We start from the raw sequence: 22,783 nt of genomic DNA, 5'->3' as shown, positions 1-22,783 counted from the left end.
TTGAGGGATTGGCTTATTTTTAAGATATTGAATCTCCATTTGTATTGATTTTGAGTCTACGGTGCTATCGCAAACGATCAAAGATCAAATAATGGAAACAAATCCGCCTTTATTTTCTGAATAGACCTGTGAAATAATCAGTGAGCTAGTGTATGAGACTCGGTAACAAGATCTTAGCTGCTTGTCATTGTTCTAACACAATGTGATTATTGCGCTGCCTGAATTGAGGCTGTGAGCTGGCGCGTCTCCTTTCCCATCGTGCCATAGTCCACAAGATGAACCGTTGCATCCGAGTGGAATACCAACCCAATTAGTTCAAATTAGTGACAGGCCTATGCAAGCATGTCTCTCCCATGGGGCCATGACAATATAATTCTATAGCTTGGCGGTACTGTTGGCAATCAGTCGATGAGAAGGATCGATGATATCCTAGTGCTTCCGGCGACCACTTTCGCTTCTGTCGAATTTCTCCACCGCCCGTCTCCAGTAGAATGTCCTCTCTGAACGTCTGCGTCCTCTCTCAGTCGTTTCTCTGTCGTCGTCTTCGCCCATGCTAGAGCTTCAATCGCAATTGAGTCGCTTGAATGTCGGATCGGCCGTCAGACATGGCGAACTCGCGTGGTCGACTGCAGTGGGTTGGGTGTGCTTGATCTGGTATACGACGGTGTTCGCCGTCTGTCTTCTGGGATACTTTCAAATGTATTTGTTTATCAATTGCCTCCTGCGACTTGAACTAATGTGTCGTACGTGGACAGATGGATGCACTTCTCGCGCAGACCTCGGAAATCCCATGCAGCCTCGTCCTCCAACGCCCCTCACGTCACCGCGATTCGGCCCGTCAAAGGCCTTGAGCCATATCTCTACGACTGCCTGGCTGCGACTTTCTATCAAGACTATCCCCGTGACAAACTGACCGTCTACTTCTGCGTCTCGTCCCGAACCGACCCCGCTTACCCGACCCTGCAGAAACTTCTGTCAGATTTTCCGCACGCCGACGCGCACATCTACATCGAAGAAGAGGATCCGTTACTCCAGCCTAACAATGCAGCCAACTACAATCTGGGGCCCAATCCCAAGATTCGCAACATGAGCCGTGCCTACCGAGAGGCCAAGGGTGATATTGTATGGATCCTGGACTGCAACGTGTGGTTAGGACGAGGGGTTTGTGGGCGGATGGTGGACAGACTATGTGGGCTTGGGGACACACCGGGCAGGAAGTACAAGTTCGTACACCACTTGCCGATTGCGGTGGATGTGACGGGGACGAGTGGTTTGAGAGAGGAGCGGCAGGCCCTTCTTCAAGCATGCGCCCAAGGCGATTCTGCTTCCGAGAGGCGCGACGCTTTTGCCATGATTGAGCAACAGCACCGAGAAGTTGGCTGGCTTGCGACTGGAGGCGGTCGATTAGAGGAGTTGTTTCTGGCATCCTCGCATGCGAAGATGTATACTGCCATCAACACGGTTCTCATTGCCCCGTGCATTGTTGGGAAATCCAACATGTTTCGCCGGTCTCATCTGGACTATTTGACCCAAACTCCCCCGACGGACCCGCAGCCACGCCGTCCCGGTATTGATTATTTCTCTGACAATATCTGCGAGGATCACCTGATTGGCGATCTGCTTTGGAAAAAGCAGGTTCGGGAAGAGAAGGAATTGGGCGAAAGCTGGGGCAAACATGGCATGGTCTTTGGCGACCTTGCCATCCAGCCTGTGGCGAGCATGAGTGTCCGGGGCTATATGGCACGGCGAGTTCGGTGGCTGCGCGTGCGCAAGTTCACCGTCCTTCTTGCGACACTTGTTGAGCCAGGCACGGAATCAATCCTATGTTCTCTGTACGGGGCATGGGGTGTCACCACGTCTCTTGCTCAATTCCTGCAGCACAAAGGGTGGGGATTCGCAGGCCAGATGACCTCGTGGACGGCGTTCTTCACATTTTTCTTCCTGAGCATCGCTGCCTGGATATTGGTCGACTGGACATTGTACATCAAATTACATTCTGCGAAGACTGTCGAGCTGAACGACGACACTCCCTACTTTGCACAGCCTCCCGCGCGCGGCAGAACGAGGCGGCCGTTCCTCCACTGGTTTGCGGCATGGTTGGGGCGAGAGATGCTCGCGTTGCCCATCTGGATTTGGGCGTTCTACGGGGGCGTCACTGTTCAATGGCGTGACCGACGATTCCGGGTTCATCTCGATATGAAGGTCCGGGAAATCAGGGATGGGAAGGGCGTCCAGATGGAAGGTTCCTACTCCAGTCCAGCCTCGCGCATATCTGCCTCCAGTCGCGAAGGCAGTTCTCAACATGTTCGAGCCAAGGCTCGACGCGACTAACAGTACATTTCATGTTTACATATCAATATAGATAGACAGAGCAACGCTGAACATATGGATTAGATCTAGATACATCGAATGAACCTATCATCGTTAAGCTGTCAACCCAGAACTTTTGTCTAATGGTATTCGTAACAAAGGAAATATTTACTCCGGAAGCACACAAACAAGGCAGGATAGTCGTAATCATTTCTTCTCATCCACATCCATCGTCTCCCCAGAACCAGACCCCGACGCCGACGCCGACCCCTCGGCACCAACACCAGCACTAACACTGAGACCTCCCTCCAAGTCACCTGCCTTATCAGAGCTCAGCAACCACTCCACAACCTGCCGGCCCTTGAACATCTCTCCAGCACCTTCCTCCTCAGCAGACGCCTGCCCGGCACCCTCAGCCTCCTTGCCCTCCTCCTCGGTCGACCAGGCAGTCCTCTCCGCCAGGAAAATAGCATCCAGCCCCGCATCATTCTTAACAGCGATATCCGCACCCGCCTCAACAAGCGCCTTGACACAGTCAAGGTGCGTGTTCAGCGCAGCCCAGTGCAGGGGCGTATTCCCCGAGTGATTGCGATGGTTAACCACAGCCGCGATCTGCTCCGCCGACAGCGGCGCCGCAGACTGCGCGGTTAGAGTCGCCAGAAGATAGTTGAGAATTTCTGTATTTGTTAGCCTGATCTACACAATCCAGGGTCAAGTCGAGTCGGGTTGGGTTGATTCAAACATACCAGCGTTGCCGTTCGCCGCAGGGAAATGAAGCAGGCAGGAGCCCGTGCCGCCCTCGGCCTCGGGCTCCGCGTCGACGGCGGAGGCGATGATCCAGGCCTCGGGGCAGTTGTGCTCTTTGCTTTGGGCGGCGAGGTCTGCCTTGAGGGCTTCCAGATCGCCTGCGCGGGCGTCGTAGATGAGGTCGTCGATTGCCTCGAAGGAGAGCGTGACTGGGGTGGGTGTGGATGTGGACATCTTGCGCTGTCTGTGTTTCTTTTGTATGGAGTAACTGAAACTTCTAGGGCTAATGCTTCCGAATGTGGCTAATGCTCTATCTGATTTCAGAGGCAGTCTTCAATGCAGTGAGTTGGTATCTGTGACTTGGTTAGTTATTGACAATAAGTTTCTTTTTCCCATGGATGATGCGATTCTACCGATGGCAACCGGATGAGAAAATTTTTCAACAAACCATGCAGGAACAATATGGGGGATAAATCACAATTGAAACTTGGACATAAATCATGGGATATTGATCAACAGAGATCATCTTCTGTCATGAAGAGGTACAATCTGGAGAATACAGTCATGCCCCTCCATGATGCTTGATATATATCGATAAGGTGCACTCGCAAAAGTTGATCTCCCAGAACGGCTACCACAAACAGACAAAAATGTATAGTTTACTAACCTTAAGACCCGAGATTATTTGAAAGGTTTATATACTTCCGCGTTTGCTCAATATCCCCTCTGTATGCTCGTTGATTGTTGCAAAAAGAAACTTCGATATCGCGAACACGTGACCAATTGTGGGGAATCTAGGATGGCTCTACCTGCCGGTGCAAGACTAGCAAGACTACGAATTTTGTGGGCATGAAGGCCATTGTAGAAGAGAAAAAAACGCGCTGCTTCTATGCTATGCAATCCCATATAGTACATCTGTCAAAACGCCCCCAACCCCATGCACAGAATCAAAAGGTATCTCAAGGTATCTCAAAAGTTTAGCAGCAGTAGTACGAAAGTAACAATACCATTCCTCGCATCAATCGCGTAGCCACGCCCTCCGCTTCTCCTCTTTCTTCTCTCTTCTCTTCTCCTTGAACATCTTCAATTCCTTCTTGGTGAGTTTCCTAGCACTGCGCTCCGCCCGGAGGCTCCGCCCGTCATGGGCATTGGCAGCCGCATCCACATCAAAGAACGCATTCATCTGCCGCCGCGATTTATTCTCATCGTTGTAGTTCTCCGGAGTCAGAGAGGCAGCCTGCCACCGGCCCGTGAACCTGTTGAAAGCACCAACAGCCTCGTAGGAGCCACTGGGATCCGCCGCAGAAGCCCCCCCGAGGGTGGGCTCCTCATGCTGCTGCGCGTAGGGCGCCGTGGGGTCGTAATCACCATGGATCGCCGGGTTGTAGCCGCCTACGACGGGGTCTTTCTCCTTCACGCGTTCCGCGGCGCCGGCGAGAGGCACCGGTGCTGGTGCTGATGCTGATGCTGATGCGGCTTCCGGCACCCGTGGGTTCTCCCATTGCGAAACGCCCGTGAAGCGGTTGTAGAAGTAGTACGCTCGAGCGGTTGCATCCCAGACGGGCTCCCAGCCATCGTCCTCATCGGGAGGAGCCTCGTTGGGTAGCGGCGGTGGGAGTGGTTCGTCTGGTAATGGTGGCGCAGAAGCGTCCTCCTCTTTGGCATCTTCTTTATCATCATGTGCGCCTGTTATGTTTTCTTCGGCATCTGTCGTTTCGCTTGGTGATGTATTATTTCCCTGCTCCTTGTTCTGTGTTGGTTGTTTTTCCTCATGTGTGTCCTGCGAGCGAGTCTTCGATTCTTCTTGGTTGTCCACGGGCAGCTCGGATAAGCTGTCCGTGGCGCCTTTCTCTGTGCTGGGGGAACGGTCAAGACGACTAGACCGGGGGTTCGCAGACATTTTGGAGTTAGCACTGCTTGAACAGCTGAAGAGTACGTCCAGAAGCTTGACAACAAAGATGCGGAGAGGCGTAGCAGAATTACTTGAGCATTACCGCAGACTCGCAGCAGCGGACGATATCATCGTAGGCTAACCATATCGGGACTAGTCTATCCATCTACTTCTTCAAACCCTGAGGCATCGAGGCATCAAGGCAAGGAGTCCACTGTTCTGACTACCTAGTATACTCGTGTGGAATCAATGGTCGACTCTCTCAGCGGTTGAAATGCATACATAAATGCTATTCTCCTTCCCAATGACCCTTATCATCCAGAATACTATAATTCATTTTCCCGCCGATTTGCTCGCCGAAGGAATGAAAAGTAGGGTCTACTTCGAATTCGACGTTGGAAGCCTGCCAGCTTATGTCAAGGCCAACGTGTCAAAGGTGGCAAGCTAGATCTCTTTCATCAGACCGATGAAGCCATCTGCAGAAGAACCTATGCTCGCAATAATGGACTGGATAGTGACGGCGACAACATGGGAGATTGCAGGTGACTCGTTGTGTTTGTTTGTGTCATCACAGCTGGGCAGTCAGCAATTTGAATCTCAACCTCAGCATTCCATTGAGTGTAAATCTCATTAGAAATTCCTAGACTTTGAGTCAGATGTTAAGATTATTCGCCCAGTTCTCGGAATTATTAGGACCTGTCTCCGTCAAGGGATAATTGAAGCGATTAGAGTAGGAGGCAGGAATGTGACCGCTTAGATAGTCACGACTGTAGACACTTGGACAGGTCATTGCATCATACTAAGAGACTATCACATTGATAATACATCCTGAGGTCGTTGAGACGTTAGCGACGCCGAGTGGTAGTTTGCGCCGGTCTATGACGAGGTGATGGTGGGAGGGAGCTAGTTGATACTATAGCCACAAGGAAAGATTTTTTGCCATAACAACATTCTGCAGTGGGATATATGGCTCATTGCTTTGTAGTATATTTCTGGTCCAGTCTACCTTCGTCGAGGACTAGTTTCGGCAGTAATGGATTGAGATGATTTTGATACTCCACGTCTCGGCTCTGTATAGACCAACGAAGCTCAGAACAGCATTAGGGAATAACATATCGTAGCTCTTGTAGTGCCCATATACTCTATATCGATGTATACTGGATCTTGGGATGAGACATTGTATAGAGACAGCAGCGTGGGCAGAAGCAGTATGTCAATGATCAAGCATAGTCTTTGCTCAAGATAATCATCATTATAGAGAATATTGTTCTGGAGACCTCTTCGACGACTGGAGTACGGCTACACAGTCGAGATGCCTGCTCTACATGACTACAACTCATGCTCAGGCCATGCGACCAGCTCGTCATCCATCGAACACGAGGAGGCTCTTTATTATTTATTTTGAAAGCTCCTCAATCGAGTAATGTGGAGCGCAGGGCGAGTTTCCCCGACAGCAACATGTGAGCTAGAGTGAAAACGGAAAGAGAATCAAAGTCGATTTCATCACGACTCAGCGACGAGGAACTGCGAACGGAGCGAGTTACATTCGGGAAGACAGGATGGTTTACCACATCTGGAAAAGCACCCATCTACGTGCTCCATAGTTCCGATTGACAGCCCCTTGCCTCGTTCGTTGCCAGGAACAAAGCAAAGGAGGAAACCAGCTTTCCCTTGCCAGCATGAGCCTGGCTGGAGCTCTCACCAAAGGAAACACTAGAGAAAACCGGCTCGAGTACACTCGGAAAATTTAGTATTGTTTATGACGAGATAGAATGAGGCTGGACTGCTGGAGCCATGGGACAGGGTCAGTTACGTCGTAACCCTTGCGGTGATTATACACTACCGATCATTTGAACGAGATGGACAGTCCCTTGCAGACCAAGAACAAGGCTTTGCAGGCCCTGAGAAGCTTCTGCAACCTTGGGTTAAATCAGCAACATGCACGTTGCGACCATTGGCAGCAGCATACCGAACGACTGGCCCTTGAATACTCCAATCCCTGGTCACTTAAGGGTTAGCACTCCCCGTGCTATGCCAGCAGGTTCTCACTCTGTATCAAGTGAGAGTGGAGTCATACAGGATGCGCCACTGATGGAATGGCTGAAGACGTAGGAATTGGCCCCAATCGTGTGATATGGAGGAGACTCAAGAAGAAAGTCGTTTTGAATGCGGTAACGCTGCGATAGCTCCGTAGCAGGCAATGCAACCCAATGATCAAGCGGGCACAGGTGAGTTTACCGCTTGCATGAATGATCGACGTAATAGAACCAGGGGAATGAGACAGAAGACGCGGACTATGCGGTCTCAGTCGAAGCACGACCGTCCCCTGAACGAGGCGTGGCTCACGAGAGCGTGGTATGCTGGAGGCTGACTTGTTGGTTCAGATCAATCGAATGTTTTGCAGATCCATACCAACCGCTGGGACAGAGAGCTTCAATCCAGGGCCGTGAGATTGCGATAACGCGGTTCTGACTCCTGAGGGGACAAATCACGATGGATTCCTTGCATACCACATTCCACTCAGGGACTCAAGCTGGATAGCTACAATGACAAAGAGCTCAATCAAGGGCGGGTAGACCTAGCATCAACAGAGAGCTCGCTGCCTCCACCTGAGTCTATATAAAGATGCCTTCGCTTCACCTCTGGCCATCCTCTTTCCTCTCCATCAACTATCACTCTCGTTGACAAGCCTTTCCTTCGAAGTACAATCTTCTCACATTTTTTCAAACCAAATTCACTCCGAGTCTTCACACTCCCTTTCAGACCCCACCGTCACAATGAAGTTTTCTTTGAGCGCTGCTGTACTCGCTTTCGCCGTCTCCGTGGCCGCCCTTCCCCAGCACGATGCTAATGCTGCTGGCAACGGTGTTGGCAACAAGGGCAACGCCAACGTCCGCTTCCCCGTTCCTGACAACATGACCGTTAAGCAGGCTACCGAGAAGTGCGGTGACCAGGCTCAGCTCTCTTGCTGCAACAAGGCCACCTACGCCGGTGATGTCACCGACATCGACGAGGGTATCCTCGCTGGTACCCTCAAGAACCTCATCGGTGGTGGATCTGGCTCCGAGGGTCTCGGTCTCTTCGACCAGTGCTCCAAGCTGGACCTCCAGGGCGCGTTAAACTTCTCCTTCTCTCAAAGACCGGTCGTCCATACTAACATATTCCAGTCGCGATTATTGCGATTCCCATCCAGGATCTGGTCAACCAGAAGTGCAAGCAGAACATTGCCTGCTGCCAGAACTCTCCTTCCGATGCCGTGAGTCGTCTTCTTCTACAAATGTCTAGGTCTCTACTGACGTCCATCAGAGCAACTCCCTCATTGGCCTGGGTCTTCCTTGCATTGCCCTCGGTTCTATCCTGTAAGCTATTCGTCGCTTCTGCTGTTGGCGCTCTCAGCCAGCGTCTGGAGATTCGATATGGCGGCTCGGGTTAGGGAGCAGGGTCCCGGGAATCTTCTGTTTGATAGATAGGGTACCTGTTTGCTGAATTGTGTATCATTAATCGTGCTGTGGCACTCGGAGAAAGAAGATTGCACTGTTTTCCCCAATACTTTCTGCCTGTGGGCAAACAGCATTTATCGATGCTAGCTTTGTCATACATAATTTAATGCATAGAAATGCCTTGAGACCCCTTTCCTCCTGACATTCATTGCAGTTTATGGAAATGGCTATTTCCCAATGCACATGTAAATGTAAATTTCCAGCATTCCTCCCATACAGGAAGCGCGCCATAGCCGTCACCAGCCATACCACGCAATCTTTCCGACCAAACGCGACGCGTTTTCTTCGAATCTCACTTGATCACCTTTCCATGTACATCACTTGATGAGCTGGAGACCTGTAGTCGCGCAACTCAGAGGTTTCCACTGTCTATCACTATTCTGGAGCTCCATGTACTGGCATACTTGACCTAGATCTACTTGTCCATTGTCATTGTCAGTCACCTGTATGGACTTTGCAGCCAACATCAAGTTGAAACTCAAACTCTCTGGTTAACGAGGTAAGACGAATACCGCCTTGACTGGAATCTCCTTCTTTGCCAGCTGCACCCAGCATTGAGATGAATGGCAAAATTCTCTGATTGACATTAAGAATATCGCATTGAATGACATCTCCGGCTTTGCCAGCAAGTATACAGGATTAAGTTATTGTAAAGTATGTATATCAATCACCCCAGGAAAGCAAAGAGATGGAAACAAAAGGAAGAAGAAGAAGAAGAATAAGAAGAATAAGAAGAATAAGAAGAATAAGAAGAATAAGAAGAATAAGAAGAATAAGAAGAATAAGAAGAATAAGAAGAATAAGAANAGAATAAGAAGAATAAGAAGAATAAGAAGAATAAGAAGAATAAGAAGAATAAGAAGAATAAGAAGAATAAGAAGAATAAGAAGAATAAGAAGAATCAAATATCCACAGGCAAGATAACAGACCAAACAACCAGGCCCCCAAACGACCATAGGAACACAGCCCCCACAACGGCCAAAACAGACCGAAACCACCAGTCAAACAAGAAAGCCAGACTCCAAACTCCGTTACTCGCAAAAAAGAGGCCGAGGCCCCTTGATGTTGATGCTGCTGTCATTGCCAATGCTCCCATCATCGACGCTCCATCTCCGGGGCCCCAGTCGAATCGTGGGAAGGATCGCTGCTCCCATCCGTCTCTCCTTCTTGACGATGGGAGTGGGCTTCTCGAACTCTACGGTGGCTGTTACCGAGGAGCTCAGCGACGACGAAGAGCGGCAGGATAAGGCTGTGGAGGGCCTGTGGGGGGACCTGGGTGGTAAAGGCCACTTCAGGCTGTTGATGCGGAGCGTGCTGATGTTGTTGCTTGTGGTTGATTGCAGGAGGTTGATGATGTCGACGAGAGACTTTCTGGAGCTTTGCCGCCAGGTTGAGTTGCGTTTGGCGTCGCCTTGAGATGGTTTCTCGGTGAGGTCTTCAAATAATGGCGTGTTGCCCTCGTCACCGTCGCTTTCCTCGGGGATGTTCTCTATCATTCGACTTTTGACCTCTGGCAGCTTTGCAGCTTTGGGCGGTAGGGCGGGAATCAGTCGTTCTCTTTGATCGTGACGGTCGTGCGTTGCTCTCGGGGTATCGCCGAGATCCATATGAATGACTCTGACGTTGGCGTCGTTCGCCGCGTCTGTGTCTCTATTCTCGACTGGGAAGATCTCTTTCTCGTTCTCCTGGAGCCCGTCATGGTCATTCACGGGCTCCTCGGGGCAAATGGTCGTCTGCGAATCGACGGCTTCAACGATCCGAACCGACATCCTCGCCGAGGACTTGCTGGGCACGGTCCGTGACGCTGCTGAAGAGGCTCGAGACGCTTCGCTCTCTGGCTGCACGCCATTTTGCTCCTGAGGTGGGAATATCAGCGGCTTCCGTCGCTGGATACAGGGGAAGATTGACGATATCAAGTCCATGCTTGCGATGGGCGGCCGTTCATGGATCCCAAGTACACTTTCTGAGGGTAAGCTCTGAGTCCTTGGACCTGACGGAAATGAATCAGATGCAGTCAAGTTACAGCTACGTCTACCGACATATATATAGATGCATCTCGTCGCCTCTCACTGGCGACCACTATGTCAACAAACAAATTAACCTTCTGCCTGACACTTGAGACATTATCTCAGCTAATGCATGGTTCCATCCATTTGATAGCTGAGCACTCGAACAATTGGAGTTTTATGCTCGGTGTATAATATAGCACAAAGTAAGGACCAGAAACATGTTTGAAGTCTATTGTTTTATTTGCGTGACTGTAAGTGAGGCCTACTGGAGTAGGCAGTGTTCATCTCAGTATATGGATGATCGTAATCTTGAGTTTGCTGCTCTAAGAACGCATGGTAAGTTAGGGTTATGTCACTAATATCGGACAGAAAGGAGTTACAGAACCCTTCTCCATTTGATCCGACTCCTCCTGACATCATTCTCTGTCACAAGACATATTTACAGTTCAGATAGCGTCTCATGCTCTTTGTTTACACGTTCTAAGAAAGTCACGTTCGCTTCTGAGATAAATGCCGGCAATTGTCCGCCCCGCTATGGAAGGGAGGCAAGGGATAAACTCCGTGCTTTCTCAAATACATGTGAAGATCCAAGAAAAATAGCCAAGAGTCCTTACATTCCGCAGGAAGAGGTTTAGCTAGACAGTATCAATAACACAGACACGGTCCAGTGTTCATCTCGCTTATATTGGGGATCTGCATTCCAGGTACCAATGACAAAACATCCGTGATCCAACTATCTCAATCCAGATTGCCGACGTACGAAACATTGCAAGAAAGCTAGACAGTCTAACCTTATAGCTTGCTTTGCCCTGCGGTTGCCGTGTACAACGACCTGGACCGATCGACGGCCTCGACGGCCTCTCTCTCAATCCGCTGCAGGAGGTCCGCGCACGTCGGGATGTCGTGAATCAGACCAATAACTTGACCGGCGGTCCATACCTGCGAATTAAACCATGTTAGTTTATGGAATCTCGGCGTAAAACAAGGGATGTCGACGGGAAGGGGGTTAAGAACTTACACCGTAGTCAACGTCGCCGTTCAGGAACACCTCGCGGCCTCTCTTGCCGCTAACGAAGGGCGCAATCTCGGCAAACTCGCCCGTCTTGCTCTCCCTCTCGACCTTCAGCGCCTCCCCCGACACCTTGTTCTTGAACAGACGGGTGGTGTTCTTCCACCGTCTCATAACCAGGTTGGTGTCGTTCTCGTCTGACGCCACAATGGCCTCCTTGACCTTCTGGTGGATGGGCGCCTCAACAGTGCACATGAACCGGGTACCCATGTTGATACCTTCCGCACCGAGCGCCAGCGCCGCCGCAAGCCCCTGTCCGTCCGCGAACCCACCCGAGGCGATAAAGGGAACGTTGAGCTCCTGGCGTGCCCGGCTGAGGAGAATGAAGTTTGTGATGTCGTGCTCACCGACGTGGCCGGCGCACTCGAAGCCGTCGATGGAGAGGAAGTCCACGCCCAGCTTCACGGCGGACTTGGCGTGGCGGATAGTCGTGCACTTGTGCAGGATGATCGTGTTGGCCTTCTTCAGTTGCGCAATCACGGGGCCCGGGTTGTTGCCGGCTGTCTCGACGATCTTGACGCCCTCGTCGATGATCACTTGTGCATAGGCGGCGTAGTCTGGGGGCACGAGGGCTGGGAGGAGGGTCAGGTTCACGCCGAAAGGCTTCTTGGTCATGGTTCGGCATCGGCGAATCTCCTTGCGGAGGTCTTCGGGGGTGGGTTGCGTGAGTGCAGTGAGCTTTTTTGAGTCAGCGATTGTCTTTCAGACTCGATTGCGTCGAGTGCTTCGTAGACATACAATTCCCAGACCACCTGCGTTGCTAACCGCCGCAGCGAGCTCTGCGTATCCAACCCATTGCATACCTCCCTGTACAATAGGGACTGTAAATCCGTCAGCTACCTGAGCCCCTTTCCACAACTCCAAGTCCATGCAACTCACCGGTGATGCCCAGTTTCCTCGTTAACGCAGTGTGGAAAGGCATCGTGTCGCGGAGACGAGCTAACAGAATGAAACACCACTATCAAGTTCTAAAAATGCGAAAATGGTTGAATTCTTCTATGCAAAAATCTTCTGAGAATCTCTAGAAAACAGGAAAGAAGCAGCTATTAACGTAAGTGGACAGCTTCGCTATGCTGAGAAATCGGCCGTTGTGCTGACCACTGTGAACTGTGTAACCGCGGGCCCTCTCGGTGTGGAGAGTGCGAGTTGCCGAGGTCAAAAGGTGTCAGCCTGCGGTTTGTCGGCCAGCGATCCCTAATTAAGTTACCTCCAGATGGGCCGATGGTGTTTCGGACGTGGGTTGTGGAGTAGATCCAGAGCCACCTGATCTTAATCTTTCAAGAGTGTCTTTATTCTGATGAGATGATCGAATAATAGTCATGTTTCTAGTACTACTCTGTACCCCGTAGTGTTTATCGTGACTGAGTGGATCACCTGAGCTCTTAGCATGTGATCTGGGGATTTTGTGCGGTGCATAAACTGCATAACCTGCTTCATTCAGCAATGGTACGAAGCTATGGAGGATCTAATATTTTCAATGACTCGGGTCGATTGCTGTTAACGATCATCAGGGATAGTTGTGGATATAGATATGGACCGAAAGGGTCTGCCAAACGGCGAACCAAGAACGCCATTATAATGCATAGATACATCCGAAAGACTGTTTTATGGCACATCCTCCCCCTATTTGGCGCCCATTTGACTGGCCAGCCAAGTCTCATGTAGCTTCTTCTGTCTCTCCCAGTCCTTTCGAAGCTTCTTCGCCCGACTCTTCGTAATCTCTTCGCCTGCAGCATCGCGAGTAGGGAGACCCTCTTCATCCCAGGCGCTGTACTCGTTGGTCCGGAACATCTCCAGGTGGCTCAGTTTGCCCTTCTCCAATTTCTTGAGAGCTTCCTTCTCCTTGTTCTCCCTTTCAATCTGCTTCTGGCGCGCCCGCGCTGCCTTTTCCTCCCGAGCCTGGATCAGCTCTCGGGTAACAGGACGGACCAAGGCAGGAAGGTTCTCCCGGTCTTCAAGGTAGATGCCAAGATCGAACAGGTCGATGTCGCGAACGCGATCGCAGAGTGCCAGGATCTCCTTGCCAAGCGACTCGGATTGCTGGATAGAGGACACCTTAGTGCGGAAGTTCGAAAGAAGTTCAGCATAAGGTCTTGCGGATTCAGTCAGGCCCTGCTCTGGCTCTTCTCCCTTGTTCACAATCTCCGCGACAGCCTTCGCGGTAACTCCCTCCTTAGCTCGCGCAGCCTGGCGGAGCGAGTCACGCATGCTGGAGAGCGGATACAGGAAAGGCTTAGCTTCTTCAGGCACATCAATACCTGACCAGCCAATTTCCGTGCTGTCGGCGGTTGCGCTGCCATTCAAACCGAAGATATTGACCATCGAGGTCACCCACCGTGCGACAGCCTCGACATCCTTGGGGTTGAGTGTAGACTTGTCGGCGCCGTTGTACTTTGAGATCAGCTCTGAAATCGCCCCCATCGCTCCCTGCGTATTGAAGGAGTCGCAAAGATGATCGAAAGTAGCCTTCTTCGCAGCCTCCAAAGCGGCAGGGAGAGTGGTGTCTGAGCCCGACGTCTGGCCTGATAGAGTCGCAGGATCCTTCATCTTGATGAAGAAATTGTTGACTTTGTCCTCCCAAGAATTTCCAGCACTGACGAGTTCCTCTGTGATTTCAACGCCGTCCCTCCAACCGCCGAGCAAGAAGACGATTCTGAGACTGCGCGGTGTCCATTCCTTTCTCTCTAGTGCCTCTCGGATGGTTGTGAAGTTCTTAAGCGACTTCGACATCTTTGACCCTTGAATCGACAGATGACCCATATGCAAGAAGTAGTTCACCCACTGATCAGTGTGTGAGTGGCCATGGGACCAATAAGCCTCACTCTGCGCCAGCTCATTGTCATGATGGGGAAAAGCTAGATCAATACCTCCAGAGTGGATATCCATCTGCTTGCCAAGCTTAGCCGAAGCCATCGCAGAGCATTCAATGTGCCAGCCCGGCCTGCCCCGACCCCAGGAGCTCGTCCAGCTGGGCTCACCAGGCTTCGACGCCTTCCAAAGTGCAAAGTCGGAAGCTGAACGCTTCTCGGTTGTCTTCTTGGTCAATGCGCCTTCTCCCTCCGCGAGCAGCTTGTTATCGGACCGGCTCCAGGGCTCAAGCCGGGCATAGGGGTGCCCGGCATTCTCAAACGCAGTAATATCGAAGTATACTGAACCGTCATCCGTAACGTAGCCAAACTTGTTCTCAACGATCTTCTCCACAAAGTCCGCAATCTCAGCACCATACTCGGTGACCCTAGTCAACTCGTCGGGGTCAAGGACGTTGAGATCGCGCATATCCTTCATGAACCGCTCCTCGTACTTCTTCGTCAACTTAGTGAAAATGGAATGATCGTCCGCATTGATCGAGGACCCCTTGAGCGAATCCAGATATGGGAGGAGAACGTCCTGAGCATTTGTGTAGAAGAACTCGGCGAAGCCCTTAGGGGCAGTAGCCTGGTCGAGGCCTTCCGCCTGCGTGATCACCTTCGCAGCTGACGCCACCGTCTTGATGTGCATCTTAAGCTTTGCCTCGTCATCACCCGCCTTCTCGTTGCCGGGTAAGGGTCCTCCATTCAACACAGTCGCGTAGACCTTCTCCACCTCCTCTTGATATTGCGCCGGCGGCAGGTCGGGGTTCAGTAACGGAAGGTTCTTCTTCAAATAGGCAGTATATGCATTTCGTGCAACGTCCAGGACTTCAGCGTCGACAGTAGGGTGGGTGGAGACGAACTCGTTGAAGAGATGCTGCTGGCGCGCTCGGAGGATAATCTAGACGTCACTGCGTCAGCACAATTGCTAAGGTGACCAATGGTACAAGTAAAGTCTTGCACACCTTGTCATCGACATCCGTAATATTCATAATAAACTTCACATCGAAATGAAAGTAGTCGCGCATGATACGCCGAATTATATCTGTGCTGACATAGTTCCTGGCATGGCCCAGATGGGAATCATCATAGACAGTCGGCCCACAAGCATACCAAGTCACCTTCTTTCCTTCAGGGTCTATAGGAATGAACGGATTCTTAGATCGCGTCAACGAATTCCAAATCTTCAGAGGTGGTAAGCGAGATTTGGCCTCTGGATACTCTGTTGGTTGCCGCCAAAGCGGCTGCTGGCGCGCCGTGGCCATTGAACTAGAAAAAATCAACAGAGAAGAAAGGAGCGACAACCGGGCCTTTGAGGGATTTGCAAAAGAGGAGACCGAGAGTGAAATACGAGAGAAGGATATGGGCATCAAGGACAGACGGACAACGAGGAAGATGGAGATTTGGTACGACCACCTTTAAAACGAGGGGGAGGGGTGAGCAATAATGTTTAAACTACCTAACTGGGTGACTCATGGAAGCCTGGGAGCCTGAGGTTGGAATGCGAATGGATAGGTAAGTCATGCAGCCAATCAGAGTCTTGCAGGGACCGGCAGTTGCTCGCCCTGACATTTAGCCCTGAGCCCTAAGCCCTGGGTGTAAGCTGTTTCTGGTCTAGATCCCATCGGAGATCCTCCAACAGTACTATAGTTTAGAGATGAGTGACGGATTGCTCGAGAATAGAGATATATCGGTCTAACCTCTTTCCTCAACGACCTTCGTACCCTCTTCGCCGCTCCTCTGCGATTGCAGGCAGTCGCAATGGGCTCCCCATTCCTCAACCACCGCCTTCAGTCCGGATTGGGCGACCTTGCTTTACTTCATCTCCGCAGAGACCACACCATCCCGACTATACTCAAACTAGAAGACGACGAAAATCAGGGGTACAAGGAGGGAAAAGTTACCAACACTCGTTTCGGGTCATTTCCGCACAGCACACTTATCGATCAACCGTGGGGATCGCAGATTGTCGCCTCTGTAGTAGACACAGGGTCCCGGGGTCGCAAGAATCAGCCGCCCAAGAAGCGCAAAGCGGATGACTTGGACACCCCGACATCGAACAAGGAGGAGGCGCAATCTTCTCCTGGCACCCCCCGCGCGGCCGCCAGCGGATTCCTCCATCTTCTATACCCTACGCCGGAGTTATGGACCGCGTCGCTCCCGCATCGGACGCAGGTTGTCTACACACCGGACTACAGCTACATCCTGCATCGGCTCTGCGTTCGCCCCGGGAGCACAATTATCGAAGCCGGAGCTGGGAGCGGCTCGTTCACGCATGCATCCGTCCGCGCAGTCTTTAACGGATACCCCTCCGCGGCACCCGCAGCTAAGAAAAGAAGGCTAGGCAAGGTCTGCAGTTTCGAGTTCCACGCACAGCGCGCACAACGAGTCCGGGAAGAGATCCACGACCACGGCCTGGATGGACTGGTCGAGGTGACGCATCGCGATGTTTACGAAGATGGATTCCTCCTCGGGGACCCGAAAACCGGCAAATCGCCGAAAGCCAACGCGATCTTCCTCGACCTGCCGGCACCATGGCTTGCGCTCAGGCATCTTGTTCGCCGTCCCCCTTCAGGAGCGGAATCGCCTCTCGATCCCTCGTCGCCGGTATATATATGCACGTTCTCCCCATGTATCGAGCAAGTGCAACGGACAATCAGCACACTCCGCGAGTATTCTTGGCTCTCGATATCAATGGTTGAGGTGAACCACCACCGGATTGATGTCAAGCGGGAACGATGCGGATTAGATTGCGAAGGTGTCCGGGGCGCAACCGTCTTCCCCAAGTCCGTGGACGAAGCCGTCGCAAAGATGCGCGTCGTCGAGGAAAACTCGAGAAGATTCCGCGAGTCGCTCCTTCAAGAGAGCGACGATGAAGGCACCGCCTCCGACAAACCAGCAGCTACCAAGTCAGAGAAGACAGAAGTTGAAGAGAAATTCCTGCACGACATACCGCAGCATTCGGACACAACCGCAGCTCCATCCTCAACCCCATCGTACAATCTCGGCCGGCTGGTACATCGCACCGAACCGGACCTGAAAACTCATACATCGTATCTCGTCTTTGCTATTCTACCCCGCGAATGGACAGAGGAAGACGAGCAAAGGTGTCGGCAGACCTGGCCGGCTCAGAAGACCGGGGGCTCACCGGACGCAGGGAAACCGAAAGGCAAGAAGCAATTAAAAAAGGAAGCGAAGGAGAAGGAGGCGCAGGAAGAGGCGCAAAAGCCAGCAGACGTTCCTGCGCAGCCCCAGGAAACCCAATTATAGATCGGAATTGTCGCTATTGTGATATAATCTAGACGCTTGAAATACAAGGTGAATAATCAGGCACCTCAAGATCCTGACTTCATATATGCCATAAAAACTGGGGGATTTCCGCCAAACATGTGACCACGGGATCCTGATGTATACGCAAGTGTATATATACAATGAGAATCAGTGCGTAAGAGAGTTGTACCTCTGGGCGCAGCGCAAGAGTTTAAGATGTCAACCAGAATATGCCAATGCATTCGAGATATGGAATGAATGAGGAAATGGGCTTGAAGTGATGAGTGATGTAAACAGGGACAGAACCAGAGCATCGTAGGAGCAGACATAAGACATGCATCCTTGAACTCAAACTTTTCCTGATGATGAATGGCGTGATACCTTAGAGGTTGTTCTCTGCCTTGAACTTGTCCCAGGCTTCGTTCAGGACACCAAAAACTGCCCCTGCGATCATGCGCTGCTCGGTCGTGGCGTTGGTAGGAATCTAGCTCGTCTTAGCCGCGGTCTCTTCACCAATGCCGCAACAAACAACATACCTTGTCAGGATGCACTTTGGCAATCCCCTTCATGTACTGCACCTTGACTTTATTCGGCAGAATTAACTCCGACATGTTGACCTTCTTCCAGCCTGCTTCCGGCCACAGAACTGTGTCCAGGCTAGCGAGCAGTGCGCGAAGGTTGTCCTGCTTCCCGCCCTTCCAGGCGTTTAGCCGTGCGTCGACACTCTCACCGAGGGCAAATTTCTCCTCGTCCGCACGCTCGGCTGCCTGGTTCGCAGCTCGCAAACGGCTGACAGCCTCGGAGGATCCGCCCGTCGACGGCGAGCCAGCTCGGAGGTCGTCCAAGGCCGACAGCTTCTTCGGAGCAGGTGCTGGCGGTCGCTTCGCAGGCGTGGAAGGTTTCTGTGCGGGTTTGCTGATACCAGCAGCTTTTTCGCATCTGTTCCGGCCTTGGATACTAGTGCTTCCACCATGGCCGTTCTCGACCGCCTGTCTCCATGCATGAGCGGCATCGGCCCAGCGTTCCAATTGTTCCAAGGCTTCGGCCTTCCGCATCAAGGCCTTGCCATAGAAATCTTTCATTGGCTTTGCCGTTTCACCGTTAGCGAGATCAATGGTCTCGGCTTCTCCTTTTGAAGGGCCAATGAGCTCCAAGATGGCGTCCGCATCACTGATGGCCACTTTCGGCTCGCCGACCTTCAAGGCTGTCATCGCACGGTTACTGCGGATGATGATGGTGATGGGATGTTTATCGGGTAGCATCGTGAGGGCAGAGGTAAAGGCATCATGAGCGGCGGCATAGTCACCTCTTTTGTATGCCTCTGCACCTTTCTCACGATGCCGGTGAGTCGACATAAGACTTTCCTGTGACAACTGCGGAACGACTCGCGCAGGAGCCTTGGGCCGAACAGGAAGAGGTTTTGATGGCGCAGGTGGCTTTGGGGATTGTGCTGGGGGAGGAGTGGGCCGCGAACGGTGGGCTGGCGGTGTTTGTGCAGAAGAATCGAATAAATCCACATTGGCCTCAGGGGCAGCTGGTTGCGCAGCAGGCCGTCTTCTCCTAGCAGGGCTAACATACGCTTGTGCGGTCTGCTCTTCAACCAGGGTTTTGGCCACATGAGTCTTGGGATTTAGTAGTTCGTTTCTCAACTGCTGCTGCATCAAAGCGGGCTGCGGGGTACGCGCCTCTCCAGCTTGGGACTGTTGGCTCCGTAAGCCATTGCTATGCGTTCGCGACGAGGGCCTTTCGCTGCCTCGAGATTGATTACGAGACGGTCGGGGAGCAGCCCCAGGTTCAAGGAGAAGAGCCTCATCGGTTAGAACCTCGGGCCTCCTACGCGAGATTTCAGTAGCCCGGTCGTCACTGTCAGTTGGCTGTGGCCCAGGCTCCTGACGGGCCGAAGCTTCTTTCAGCCATCGCGGCTGGGACTGATCATGCTCTGAGTTGAGCTCATTAACGACCTGCTGAACCTTTTTGCTCCCCTGTTTCCACAGTGAATTCGCAGTCTTCAAGAAATTGTTACCAAAAGTAGCCGCAATTTGTGACGGATCTTTGCTTGTCGATGCTGGGGACCGATTGCTAGCACGGCTTCTCGACTGCTCCTCTCTCATCCAGGAAGGGACGTCACGATCTTGTCTTGAGCTCCGCTCTCTGCTGCGTTCTTGATGGTCGAAATCACGGTCGATGGCTGGTGCTCTATTTTTCGATTTCTGACGAGCTTCTTCATGTGCCTGTGTCAGAAGCAGACTCACAGCAGCTTGGATGTCGGTTCCAGACGCCGTTGCCCGTAGTGCCTGGCTGGCCTTATCTGCGGGAAAGCCCATGTCTACAAGCTCTGCAATCGCCCGATCAACACCATTGGACGGCTTGGAGGAAGGCGCATCTTCCTCATGGATGACCGGGGATGAGGGTTTCGGCGACGGCTCGGGTGCGGGCCGAGAGACCTCAGAAACTGGCTTTCCCAGCAAGCCAAGGAAGTCATCGTCGTCGGTCTGAGCGGGCTGCGGGCTTGCTGTTGGCTTCGGCTTTAGCTGATTGAGGCCAAAGGGATCATCGTCGACCTCATTGAATGACATTCCACCGGTCTGGTGCAGCTGCCCCGCCGCGATAGAGGCGCTCTGCGCGATCTGCGGCGAGGGGCTCGGGCTCGGGATCGGGAAGTTCGTCGAAGCATCTACAGGCGCAGAGGCATCGAAAGCAGCAAGAAGATCATCCTCATCGGCGGACGGAGATCGCTGCGGCACAGACCTTGACGTCGACGCAAAGGGATTCTTGTTCCCGGTCTTCTCCAAATTATCCCAGAATTGAGCATTTTGCCCCCCGTATTGTGATTCAAACTTGGACCTATTCTCTGCTTCCTTTCTGGCGCGCTCTTCTTGCAGCCTCTTTTGTTGCTCTAGGAGAGATAGTTTCTTATTCGCATTTGACGAACCAAAGGAAACAAGATTCGCAAAGCTGTCGTTGTCCGGGGTCGCCGACTTGGACGGTGGTTGAGAGGGGCCGGTGGCAGAGAGGGGGGTAGATCGGCCAGAAACGTTATTGCGCGCCACAGCGGGAAACGAGAATCCGGAGCCCAGAGGCGGGAGCTTCTGAGCGTTCGTTGAAGAGTTGGATGTCCAACTTAGTCCGTTCAGGTCGTCCATTGTGATTGTGTGAAGAGGAATGACAAGCGGAGGTCTGGAGGGGCCGGAATTAGGAGAAGGATAGACGTAGATGAGAGAGTTCCATGATCTGATCTCACCATCGAATACCACCAGGGCCGAGTGAGTTGATTGAGCACGAAGTGAACAGGAATCTGCCTCGGGGACTGCGCGTTTTCCTACCTTTCACCTACTGTCTCCTGCAATGTCGCCGTCAATTGCCCCCTGTAGATAGAGATACCCGTAATTGTGGCTGAGGAGCTGAGGTGGCTTCTCAGCGGTCAATGTGGCTCGTGAAATAATCACGTGGAGGCTTAGCATCGTACGGAGTGGATTCCGTATGGACCTAAGGTAGGTAGTCCTTCGGCATTTCAGTTGTGTTACCATACCATACCAGAGTTACCAGTGCCCACAGCACTTGGTAGTACCTTACTTTATGCACGGCTTAGCAGTATTAGCACATACTACCTTAGCAAATAGCAACTGATTCGATTTAAGCCTTTCAAGAGGGTCTCGATATACTCTATTATTAATGACAACTTGCGACTCGAGGGATGATCATCCAAGCTTCTTAGTTGAGATTCTCTCAAAACCCTGGACCTAGGGCATCGCTTGATGATGATGTGTGGAGAGCTGGTACCTTAGGGAATACTCCATACCTAGGTACCAAGTCAGTGGTACCGTCATACCTACAAGGATGTCTGGGCAAAGGACATGCCATAGAGACTGTTGTCTAGGACGATGGATTATGATCAGATCACCAGGGAGGTGAGAAAAAAAGGCCTCATCGTCGAACCCCTTATTTGGCATTGCAGAGCCTCCAATTGCCAACTTAGGGTGCGTTCCAACCTAAAAGACCAGGTACCATGGTACCAATGATACTATCAAAGTCAGATCTGGCAGAAGGACAGATGACGCCGAAGATGCTTGACACTACAGGGTTGGACAGCGCGAGATCAGCAGTAGTAGTACACGGAGTTCGTAATGGTCTAGTAGTGGACCAAGTTACAAGTTACCTTACAACTCAACTCTTCCTCTCAGGAGACATCTCATTGGCTGTCAGGTAAGCAATAGGCGAGCGCTACTGTGAGCCTGCGAAGATCCTTGAGAGAGTGCAAAATACAGGACGATTGCATGGAGATATGGGTGCAGAGCCAGTAAGACTTGTGCTGCCAGTTGTCTGTCTGCCACCTTATCATGTTCCTTGCACCAACTACTACGGAGGACGTCCAGCAGTTTGAAAGAGAGTGGACATCTCCGGCACTAAGACCAGAAAGTATACCCTGGTGTGACATGGCATATGTTCCTACATTATTATTAGACTCGGTCTGCATGAATCACGCAAGGTGATCGCTAATGAAATCATATCAAGTTTGCCGCGTCCAGAAGCATTAACATGCTTCCATATCGGCTGAGCTAAAAGAGAGGAGGTTCGGAATTGTTGTCGACGACAGAAAAAGAGGTGCCTGGCAAACGACAAATTATCGTGCTACCTTACCATTTTTCACGTCTTGAGTATGGACCTTCGCAATGTTAACAAATAATGGCAGATGGAACTATAGTCAATCAATGGTGGGGTTAGCAGACTTGAATGAGCACACGGCCCGAAACTGAAGCAAGTCAATTCGTTGTTCTCTCGTTTTCGCAAAACACTAAATTAGAGCCAGTCCATCCGCACTCGGTTCCCCTCAGCAGTAAGATGGACAATTTACCCGTTTGATATGGAAGGTTCTAACGGACTGGGCCTCTGAGAGGTGAATCTGAGCCGACGGGAGGAACAAGAGCTAAGAAGGCACATGCAAGACGAAAACAACCCCTCAGAGACAAAAGCCAAAATGAAACCCTTGACAAATAAACTTGAAACCCAGCAGTCCCAGCAGTATGGCCAGGATCGTGTCTCCCGCATTAGTCTTGACGCCGGTGCGTTGAGGTTTAAAGAGGGAGTCCAAGGGGTTGTAAAGCAAAGAATAAGTCATCTATGTTAGCCTGTTAGGCCTA

The 22,783-nt window shown here is 51.7% G+C and overlaps 9 protein-coding genes across 9 annotated transcripts; 3 read left to right on the top strand and 6 right to left on the bottom strand.

Moving 5' to 3' along the window:
• Positions 1-584: 584 nt before the first annotated feature.
• Positions 585-2,331, top strand: Aspvir_004177 (putative ceramide glucosyltransferase; the record flags this gene model as incomplete). The annotated part of the gene is made up of 2 exons (XM_043267408.1): positions 585-640; positions 756-2,331. The coding sequence occupies 2 exons, from the start codon at positions 585-587 to the stop codon at positions 2,329-2,331; spliced, it is 1,632 nt and encodes a 543-aa protein (XP_043123343.1).
• A 186-nt stretch (positions 2,332-2,517) lies between these two features.
• Positions 2,518-3,291, bottom strand: Aspvir_004176 (ankyrin repeat domain-containing protein; the record flags this gene model as incomplete). Its single annotated transcript, XM_043267407.1, has 2 exons — positions 2,518-2,987; positions 3,057-3,291. The coding sequence occupies 2 exons, from the start codon at positions 3,289-3,291 to the stop codon at positions 2,518-2,520; spliced, it is 705 nt and encodes a 234-aa protein (XP_043123342.1).
• Positions 3,292-4,075: 784 nt separating this feature from the next.
• On the bottom strand, positions 4,076-4,957 carry Aspvir_004175 (WW domain-containing protein; the record flags this gene model as incomplete). Its single annotated transcript, XM_043267406.1, has 1 exon — positions 4,076-4,957. The coding sequence occupies one exon, from the start codon at positions 4,955-4,957 to the stop codon at positions 4,076-4,078; it is 882 nt and encodes a 293-aa protein (XP_043123341.1).
• A 2,768-nt stretch (positions 4,958-7,725) lies between these two features.
• Positions 7,726-8,311, top strand: Aspvir_004174 (hydrophobin family protein; the record flags this gene model as incomplete). Its single annotated transcript, XM_043267405.1, has 3 exons — positions 7,726-8,059; positions 8,116-8,204; positions 8,255-8,311. 3 exons carry the CDS (start codon positions 7,726-7,728, stop codon positions 8,309-8,311), a joined length of 480 nt encoding a protein of 159 aa, XP_043123340.1.
• A 1,168-nt stretch (positions 8,312-9,479) lies between these two features.
• Positions 9,480-10,370, bottom strand: Aspvir_004173 (uncharacterized protein; the record flags this gene model as incomplete). The annotated part of the gene is made up of 1 exon (XM_043267404.1): positions 9,480-10,370. The coding sequence occupies one exon, from the start codon at positions 10,368-10,370 to the stop codon at positions 9,480-9,482; it is 891 nt and encodes a 296-aa protein (XP_043123339.1).
• Positions 10,371-11,249: 879 nt separating this feature from the next.
• Aspvir_004172 (NAD(P)H-dependent flavin oxidoreductase) lies at positions 11,250-12,448 on the bottom strand (the record flags this gene model as incomplete). Its single annotated transcript, XM_043267403.1, has 4 exons — positions 11,250-11,396; positions 11,476-12,204; positions 12,265-12,347; positions 12,406-12,448. 4 exons carry the CDS (start codon positions 12,446-12,448, stop codon positions 11,250-11,252), a joined length of 1,002 nt encoding a protein of 333 aa, XP_043123338.1.
• Positions 12,449-13,149: 701 nt separating this feature from the next.
• Aspvir_004171 (cysteine--tRNA ligase) lies at positions 13,150-15,640 on the bottom strand (the record flags this gene model as incomplete). The annotated part of the gene is made up of 2 exons (XM_043267402.1): positions 13,150-15,276; positions 15,341-15,640. 2 exons carry the CDS (start codon positions 15,638-15,640, stop codon positions 13,150-13,152), a joined length of 2,427 nt encoding a protein of 808 aa, XP_043123337.1.
• Positions 15,641-16,136: 496 nt separating this feature from the next.
• trm61 (tRNA 1-methyladenosine methyltransferase subunit GCD14) lies at positions 16,137-17,645 on the top strand (the record flags this gene model as incomplete). The annotated part of the gene is made up of 1 exon (XM_043267401.1): positions 16,137-17,645. The coding sequence occupies one exon, from the start codon at positions 16,137-16,139 to the stop codon at positions 17,643-17,645; it is 1,509 nt and encodes a 502-aa protein (XP_043123336.1).
• A 382-nt stretch (positions 17,646-18,027) lies between these two features.
• On the bottom strand, positions 18,028-20,788 carry Aspvir_004169 (UBA/TS-N domain protein; the record flags this gene model as incomplete). The annotated part of the gene is made up of 2 exons (XM_043267400.1): positions 18,028-18,129; positions 18,182-20,788. 2 exons carry the CDS (start codon positions 20,786-20,788, stop codon positions 18,028-18,030), a joined length of 2,709 nt encoding a protein of 902 aa, XP_043123335.1.
• Between the last annotated feature and the right edge of the window lie 1,995 nt (positions 20,789-22,783).

Source organism: Aspergillus viridinutans (genome assembly GCF_018404265.1).
Source record: "Aspergillus viridinutans IFM 47045 DNA, scaffold_2, whole genome shotgun sequence".
Taxonomy (NCBI): domain Eukaryota; kingdom Fungi; phylum Ascomycota; class Eurotiomycetes; order Eurotiales; family Aspergillaceae; genus Aspergillus; species Aspergillus viridinutans.
The sequence above is the reverse complement of the archived record's forward strand: the minus strand, read 5'-3'. Positions and strand labels throughout refer to the sequence as shown.